The sequence below is a fragment of the Sander vitreus genome, chromosome 1 (genome assembly GCF_031162955.1).
Source record: "Sander vitreus isolate 19-12246 chromosome 1, sanVit1, whole genome shotgun sequence".
NCBI classification, from domain to species: domain Eukaryota; kingdom Metazoa; phylum Chordata; class Actinopteri; order Perciformes; family Percidae; genus Sander; species Sander vitreus.
The window spans coordinates 26267216-26276483 of record NC_135855.1 but is presented as its reverse complement, the minus strand read 5'-3'; the positions used below and the strand labels follow the sequence as shown (position 1 = coordinate 26276483).

At 39.5% G+C, this 9268-nt stretch overlaps 1 protein-coding gene across 1 annotated transcript; it reads left to right on the top strand.

The window, feature by feature from the left end:
- On the top strand, window positions 1-9268 carry eif3m (eukaryotic translation initiation factor 3, subunit M). The gene is made up of 11 exons (XM_078250480.1): window positions 1-127; window positions 792-924; window positions 1521-1659; window positions 1975-2098; window positions 2291-2385; window positions 2627-2710; window positions 2808-2907; window positions 6363-6444; window positions 7315-7458; window positions 7915-7975; window positions 9027-9268. Exons 1-11 carry the CDS (start codon window positions 86-88, stop codon window positions 9148-9150), a joined length of 1128 nt encoding a protein of 375 aa, XP_078106606.1. The 5' UTR covers window positions 1-85; the 3' UTR covers window positions 9151-9268.

The window sequence follows — 9268 nt, the reverse complement described above, 5'->3', positions numbered from 1 at the left end:
GCACTGTTGCCTTTTCTTTTCCGCTTAGGTCTCAGCACTGGTGGGAGCGTGGATTTCATCATCAAGGCTCACAAAATCACCAAACATGAGCGTCCCAGCATTTATCGATATTACAGAAGAAGACCAGGTACGGCCCGTGTCGTTAAAAACTAATTTTGCATCGTCTCGCCTGCGGAGTCAATAAATGGGAACTATCCAACCAGATAACTTAGCATGCTAGCCAGCTAAAATGCTAACCGTTGCTGACAGGTACATGCTGGCTGTTAGCTAGCTACATGCTGATTATGTGACATATGTGGAAGCTCGATGTTTGTAACGATATCATGAAGCTTACCGTTTAGATGGTTTGTGTGTAAATGGGTTGAGAATTGATTTATTTTCGTTTTCAACTCATGTATTTACGGCTAACGCTGTCACAAATGTCCTCAAAGTTGTTACGTTAGGAAAGCTAAGAATGCTAGCTGCTTAACGTTAGCCATTTAATAAACAAAGACGTAAACGAATAACAAGCCACCCAAAGCGTCCTCCTTGTTAGGCGACCACAGCTGATAACTTAACCTAAGTAAAGAAAAACAATTGGTACCTTCCCCTATAGCTGACAGCAGCAAATATTCTTGTGATTCAAAACAAAAAAACATGACATGTTTGTAAATGAGCTATAGCGGTTAAGTAAAAACACATTATGCTAAACGATTATATCTACATTTGTATATGTAGCTAGCTTGGTGGTTTTTGTGCTTTTAAGTTTTATGTAACCACTGACACTTTTATTTTACTGTCTAACGTTACAGGCTTTAGAGCTGAGAGCCTACATGAAGGCCAAAGGAGCTGATATATCAGAGGAGAACTCTGAAGGTGGACTTCATGTAGATCTGGCTCAGATCATCGAGGCGTGTGATGTATGCCTCAAGGACGATGATAAAGGTAGGTGATGATGAAGAAGAAGTAGATATTTCGACTTGTGTTACAAGGAAAAGCACAGGTGTAATTGTTAACATTTAATATGGCTAATGTGTATTAAAGGCATACTTTGACTATATTCAACCAACTTTGTATCATAATAATGTTGGTACTATGTGTAACCTTGTCACTTGGAGATATTCCACTGGCCCTAGGGCCTGTTGCTGTAACTACAGACTGTACTTCTGCATACGGACACAAAGAGTATAGAAGTGGATTGAGAGAGACAGGGCCCCCCCCTGTCTCTCTCTCTTTCTCAACCTCAGACCAAACTCAGATTAAACTGTAAAACTATGCAGTGCTGATCAAATTGAAACCAAGATTTGGTTACTGTATTGCCTATTTCTCGCCTAAATTGTTTTCAGGAACATATTGTTGTGCATTGTTTGGCTGTGAATGCCATACTGTTCCCTATGTTGCTAAAACAGAGGCTGAAAAAAAACTCAGAGGCTGTAAAACTAGGCAGTGTTGATCTAATATAACTGCATTGCCTATTGGTGGCATGAATGGATGGGTAACACTTTCTCATTACTTATGTCTCTCTCTTTGTCTCTCTGCAGATGTAGAGAGTGTGATGAACAGCATTGTGTCTCTGCTGTTGATCCTGGAGACGGAGAAGCAGGAGGCTCTCATTGAAAGTCTATGTGAGAAACTGGTGACATTCCGTGAAGGAGAGAGACCCTCCCTCAGGATGCAGCTGTGAGTTCTTTTACTTTTTGCTCTTTTTAATCTATTCACAGTATTGCCTCTTATGGTTGTTGTTCCCAAAAATCTGACAAAGTATACATTCCACATGCATGTACACTAAGTGGGCCATTGTTTTGATGTTGGTTAATATGAGACTGCTGGTCTTGTAAGCTTAACATAAGGATACAGTTAACAATATCAATAGGCAGGAAAGTGGCTATCTTCTTTTCAAAACAAGCAGTGTGTGTCAAAACATGGAACAGTTAAAAAAAGAATGAGTTCTCTGATTTAACACTTGACTATGGGTTTCATGTTTTGATGTTACAGACTGAGTAATCTGTTCCATGGCATGGATGAAACCACTTCTGTGAGGTACACTGTCTTCTGTGGCCTCATCAAGGTGGCTGCAACTTGTAACGCCATTGCCTACATCCCAACTGACCTTGATCAGGTATAGCTGTTCACCATGATTAGCTGTGATAACTGACCATAAACACTGCCAGTCACATATTGTGTATTTCTTTGCCTTGGGCTGTAAACAGCAAAGAAGAAAGAAAGTTGACTGTCAAATTTTTTAAATCGCCACAGCCTGCATTTTTTCCTCTGCAGTTGATTTACAATACCTGTTTTTGCTGCTGATCAGGTGCGCAAGTGGATTATCGACTGGAACCTGACCACAGAGAAGAAGCACACACTCTTGAGGCTAGTGTATGAAGCATTGGTTGACTGCAAAAAAAGGTAACTACATAAAAAGTCAGATGTATATAAAATGGATGTTTTGGTATGCACAGATGCAGAATTATGAATACACAGAACTTAAGATTTATAAACTCCTGCATGAAAAAATAGTACATGTTTGTTTTATGCATATACGTATGTACCTCTAGGTCTAAGATTCTTTGTAAGATTGTGAGCTGTCCTTTAAGTAAATTATCTTGGTACAAGAGAGTTTTTAACAATGTATTGACCCATTTCACAGCGAGGCTGCAGCAAAAGTGATGGTTGAGCTGCTGGGAAGTTACACAGAAGACAATGCTTCACAAGCACGTGTTGATGCCCACAGGTACACTTGAAGACCTTGTTTAACATTTGTCATTAAGCCTTGATATAACGTACATCCCTCCTACATACATGCATCCATTGGTGTCCCTTATCTTTAGATGTATCGTCCGTGCTCTCAAAGATCCCAACACCTTCCTCATTGACCACCTGCTCACCCTGAAACCTGTTCGCTTCCTGGAGGGAGAACTCATCCATGACGTGAGTACTGAAGGATGTGCAATGTTTTGTGGTGTTGAATATATAAAAGACACCTCTGGCATTGTCAGATTAATGCTAGAAACATCTAACCTAATAACTTGAGTCCAATCGATTTTTATCAACCATAGCCCACAAAGCACATTGAAAACGTTTTTTTCATTGTGACAACCCTGTTCATCTTGCATGTGTAAATGCCCACCTAGGCCATGTGATTAGAATTCTAATGCACCCTGAGTGTGTATTATTATTATTATTATTATTATTATTATTATTATTATTATTAAGCTTATCCCGGTTTTGATCATATTTGGGATATGATGTTCATGGGCGTCAGTTTGGTTTGAAATGTGCTGGGGACAGAGAAGCATTCGGAAGTACATTTCCAGAAGTACTGGGTACAATGACGCATTCATTTTTTTTTTTTTCTCTGTCGCGCAGGTCATGTTTTGAAAGACGCTGTCCTGTAGCTTACTAATGAATAAAAACCTGGTTTAATGTACATAAACGATCAATGATTACCAAATTTCTCTCTCATATTGCTCCTCATAACCACTGAAAACTGTCAAAACAATCTAACCCAAAGTCCAATTATTATGGAAGTTATCTGACATTAAGCGTTTCTGCTTCATTAGAGCCTATGTAAGGAAAAAGCTTAACGTGGTTTAATGTACCTAAACAACGATCAATCATCACCAAATTTCTCTCTCATATTGCTCCTCATAACCACTGAAAACTGTCAAAAAAATCGAACCCAAAGTCCAATTATTATGGACGTTATTTGACATTAAGCGTTTCTGACTCATATTTTCAGCAGGGCAGCGGAGCGGCTGTGGGTTGACTCCCCACGGTTCTCATGGGCTTTATAAGTCATAACGTGAAAAGGCTTAACGTGGTTTAATGTACCTTAACATCGATCAATCATCACCACATTTCTGTTTGATTTTTTGACAGTTTTCAGTGGTTATGAGGAGCAATATGAGAGAGAAATCTGGTGATCATTGTTTGTAGGTACAAGCTTTTTCCTCGCCATAGAATGAAGAAGACAACGCTAATGTGAGATAACTTAAATAATCGTTGGATTTCGGTTTAGTTCTTTTGACAGACTTAAGTGTTCATTACAAGATATGGCCATGATAAATGTGGTGATCATTGATCGTTGTTTAGGTTTATTAAACCACGTTAAGCTTTTTTTCACGTTAAGCAGAATGTCCCGACAGGCGTGTGTCTGTGTGTCCGTCTGTGTGTGTGTGTCCGTCCGGTGGGGATAGAGATTGTTTTGGATTTTTTGGCATCTGTCGCTCAAGAATTATATGTAACTAAATTGAGCTCGAGGTTTTCAAAAAAAGTGATGGGTACAAATTACTCATGACGAAATCTGGTAGGTATGCCGTCCCCACCGAAATCGACGCCTGTGATGATGTTGACATGCAACACAGAGAAATCGAGTTACTCATATCACGGTATACATGATAAATAATAGTATCCAGGTTACCGATTACTAAGGGTGTCACGATTTCAATCACACTCTCGAACTTCGAATTAAAAAATGGAATCGTCGATGCTGCCATGCCCTCATGTCACGTCCGGTCCATAGACTGTAAATTAGTGGTCAGAGCACATGTGACATCACCCATTGGTTTGTTGAGATCTGCTATGAGTCGTCGAGTTTGCCATTACGGGCGCAGCCATCCTGGTTGCGGATGTGATGATTTAAGACGAGAGGGAGGAGCTGCTTACACTCTACGTTACTTTCACTAATGATAATCACATCATAGCCACGGCCTAAAACACCCCCTGCTTTATCACAGATTTTAAAATCAACAATTTTTTATCCTTTTGGAAATTCATCTTGCACCATACAGCTCATCAGACAGACAGACAGCTCTTCAAATAGACAGACAATAAGACAACAGACCATAGACAACAGACAACAACAAGACCACTAAACCCCCCCTCCCCCCCCTGCACAACAACAATACACAGTCCCAAATATCTCCACATCATAAGATAGTAAAGTGCAGTGTCATTAGCACCAGTGGGCTATCAATAGTAAGGTGCATCAGTGGCATTTTAATATTATATATATTTTTTATATATATATATATATATATATATATATATATATATATATATATATATATATATATATATATATATAAAATCTTTTTTATATATATATTTATTTATTATTATTATAATAATAATATTATTATTATTACGGCACCCTATATCTTCATACGCCTGAAATAGGGGATGTAGCCCTTAAATGGCAGCAAAACAGCAACAAATGAAAATCATTCTGTGTTGCAGAAGACTTAAAACTAGCGATGGAGACCATAAGCTCATTATGAAAATGTTTACTGAGGTAATAAATCAAGTGAGAAGTGGGTCACTTTCTCATAGACTTCTACAGAAACCGACCTCCTTTTGCAACTGCACGTGTCGCCCCCTGCTGGAATACAGATAGAATGCAGGTTTAAGGCACTTCGCCGAACCGGATGCGTTGTCCATTAATATTAGCAGTTTAGCAACTGCAGGTGCAGGAGACCCATCGACAGAACTTGAACCCCCTCCTCTTTCACTGAAGTCTCCGGGGTGGAAGTATTTTTGAATATTATTCGAATAATAAATGGCAACCTGTGCTTTAAAAATGTAAAAATCGAGAATCGATCCGTGATTTGGAGAATTGTGACACCCCTACCGATTACTGCAGTCTATTGGCGCAAGCGCCTGTGATGTTTACAAAAACAAAGAAACACTACATTTACTGCTAATTTCTTTTCTGCTCCGATCGCCAACACCTGTCTGCTCTGAGCGCTCTCTCTCTCTCTCTCTCTCTCTCTCTCTCTCTCTCTCTCTCTCTCTCTCTCTCACCACACACACACATTCACAACACGCTAAGCTACTCTTATAACACTGTCCTGTGTCACTGTCATAGGACAAGGGAGCAGTGGAATACTCCAGCTAGCATATTCATGTCTTGGGACATGAACTCTAAATGCTCAAACATATAAACGGGATACTCATGTCCATGTAAAGGCATGGTGTGAAAGCATCTTGACTATGTTTTACATGGGTACTGGGTGTGTTTTTGATATGTAGTCACAGTGACTGCTGAGGCATCACAACCCAGTATTTAAATGCTGACCTGTTACAAATGGTGAAGGGTGAGCAGCAGGAATGTTTGTACATAAGCAGCTTAACGGAGACAATGAAACAATATTTCTTAATATGGCGTGTGCACAGTTTCTATACATGTTTTCATGGGTCAACAGGTATTACTAGTTTTGTTTCATCAAGGACAACATTCCTGCATTGGAGCTAATGATCTGTCTCATAACCTTAATCTGGACATAATTATTATTACAATTTCAGCCCGTATTAATACAAAGATGATGTGACTGTGTTTCTAGAGTCCTATAATGGCATTTCTTCCTCTTCTGACTTTTTTTCAGCTATTAACCATCTTTGTGAGTGGAAAACTAGCAGCATACGTAAAGTTTTACCAGAGTAACAAAGACTTCATTGACTCTCTTGGTAAGTAGCCATACGTTGGGATATTAGTTGCATCAGTTCTAAACAAACATACTGAACATCTTTAAAAAATACAGTACACCCGTTGATAAATAAGGAAATATTTACATGTGCTGTAATAGCCTGATTACTGTAAAACCTCAGTGTATGTAGTTGGCGAGTGACGCCAACTACATGTTAAACTACGGTTTATCTCTGCTCCTTACCATATTTTTTTTAAATCAAAAGTTTAAATTAAAGTTTTGACATATTTGAAGTGTTTTTAAATGAATATGCTTGATAAGAAATGTGTTATGTGAAATAATGCTGGCACTTTAAGAGTCTTATTAAGGGAGTACCGTCTTTAAAGAAGTTTAGAGTATTTATTTGTCTTTAGGAACTTCAAAAGTTTCAAACATTTCCCACTTTAAGGGCTTATTATGATTTATTTATGGTGAAAAATGTCAAATTCTCGACGAGAGAAAAAAAGCTTGGGATTTGAATATAATGACAAATTTGAGGCCTAAGAAATACTATTTGTGCTGTACAAAAGTTCATTTAAAGACCAGCTGAATCACCTTTTCCTAAAATAAGAACTTGTAAATATTGAGCCAATGTACTCTGTTGACACAGTACAGGAATGTGTGTGTGTGTGTGTGTGTGTGTGTCAGCAGTGTGTCTCTTTCTCACTACTAAAGGCTTTGGTGTAATTACAAGCATGTGTAGGATGGACTCTCCAAACAGACAATGTGGAGTGGTGTTTGTGTTAATGAGTAGATTCCCTGACTGCATGCTCCTAAACGTAGAAACAATTATCACAGGGAAACTCCCTGAGTTAAGAGTAATCAACTGTGACAGTTTTGTGCTTAATGATCCCTGCTTGTTGCTCTCCAGGCCTGTCTCACGAGCAAAACATGTCCAAGATGCGTCTGCTGACATTCATGGGCATGTCTGTGGAATTCAAGGAGATCTCCTTCGACACCATGCAACAGGAGCTGCAGATTGGAGCTGATGACGTTGAGGCTTTTGTCATTGACGGTACAAGCACAAGCACTTGAGCTCAAATGAATCCTTGCTGTCTACTCTTGTTAAGTCTGCTGTTAGTTTCTCACAGGTGACTAATGGGGGAAGGAGGGGATAGAATAACTTTATTGTCCAGCCAAGGCAGGAAAATGTGGGTAGTGATTGAACAGTGTCACAAACAAACACACATCCCCCTGACTTGCCTTCTTGTACCAAAAAATGATGTGTCCCTCCTTAAAAACCGAATGCAGTGGTGATCATGGGACATGGGTAGGGTTTTCACAATGAAATAATGGCATGGAACCAAGACTAGCACTTTTAGTGTTTGGTGACTCGGATTAGCTTCCTTTTCAATTTCATTTTCCAAGTGCATTCTCTCTTAAAGCTTTTTTTTTTTTGTCAGTGGTGTTTTCATGGCTTTCTGTCAGAGCTTTTACTGCCTCTTTATGCCCAATCTGTCTGTTTTTTCAGCTGTTCGGACCAAGATGGTGTACTGCAAAATTGACCAGACACAGCGAAAAGTTGTTGTGAGGTAAGTACTTTCATCAAACAACGTCATGCTTGGCTTAACTGTGTTCAATTTTGACTAAGTACAGATCTGTATTAGAGGGGCACTTAGGCCTTAGTACTAATCTAGACCTGATTTACCTGGATCATCACAAATATAACAAAACTAAAAGTAATAAAACTTTCACATGATTCTGCCACCGTATAGCCAGACTGATCTCATGAAGTGGCGTATGTATGACACGCCAATTCGTATGCCATTTTTGGCGTGTTATCAAGACGCATACTCGCTTTTTAGCGTGTTTATCAACGCCGTTTTATAAACCGTTTGCCTAAACTCAACCATCGCTTTCTTCTTTTACTAAACCCAACCCGTCTGCTGTATACGGTGCTCAAAATGCATACAGATAACACACCACTTGGCGTGTATGTTTACGCGAAGTCATGATGTCATGTTGGTATAGCTTACATTTGAGTTCTTAGTACAGAATACAGGCAATGCCATGTCTTTGGTCATAGTTACATTTACACAGTCATTCCAGAAAAATGCAGAGTTCTTTTGTGATTGTTGCGGGCAAAAATCCTTGATTATGCGGCACGTTTTCTTAAAAAATGCAATGGAATATACGGGATATTTATGCGATGAAATTGTGGGAACTTGCAGAAACTGCGGTTTCATCATGGCTTCATCGCGGGGTTTGCAGCTTTTCGATGATGTTCACGTCGCGTAATTATGTCACTTCGTAACGTTCCCATGGCAACAGGGGAAAATGGCTACTTTCTGCTAAGATATGTGACTTTTTTTGTAACGAAAATGCGGGGATTATGAAATCATGCAAGCCCCGCATATTTTGCGCAGAAATCGGCGTATTTGAAAAAATCCGGACCCCACATAAATATGCGGACTTTGGCTGATTATGCATTGAATGATGCGATCGCATAATCACGTTTTTCTGGACGGACTGATTTACAATAGCTCTGCATTTTATTTCCTCAAAGTTGCGAGACGTGACATTGGCCTGCATTCTTTTTTTGTCAAGTTAACATTCTTGCCTTTCTGTTTTCCACTCAATCAGCCACAGCACACACCGCACCTTTGGCAAGCAGCAGTGGCAGCAGCTGCACGACAGCCTTAGCTCCTGGAAGGCCAACCTAGCAACCGTCAAGACCAGTCTGCAAGCCCTGTCACCTTCTGCTTAATTCCACCTCAATCCGACTGTCTAGACTGCCTGGCCCTTTATTTCTTTTCTGCTTTCCAAATCCTCTGACTGAATTGATCAGTTTTTATATACATCCAATTAAAGAACAGTAGAACTCA

Excerpts from the sequence above, each read along its gene's own strand:
- eif3m (XM_078250480.1), top strand. The coding sequence starts at position 86 with ATGAGCGTCCCAGCATTTATCGATATTACAGAAGAAGACCAG. Across the intron at positions 2,099-2,290 it reads TCCCAACTGACCTTGATCAG|GTGCGCAAGTGGATTATCGA; the intron begins GTATAGCTGTTC and ends GCTGCTGATCAG. Across the intron at positions 7,459-7,914 it reads TGAGGCTTTTGTCATTGACG|CTGTTCGGACCAAGATGGTG; the intron begins GTACAAGCACAA and ends CTGTTTTTTCAG.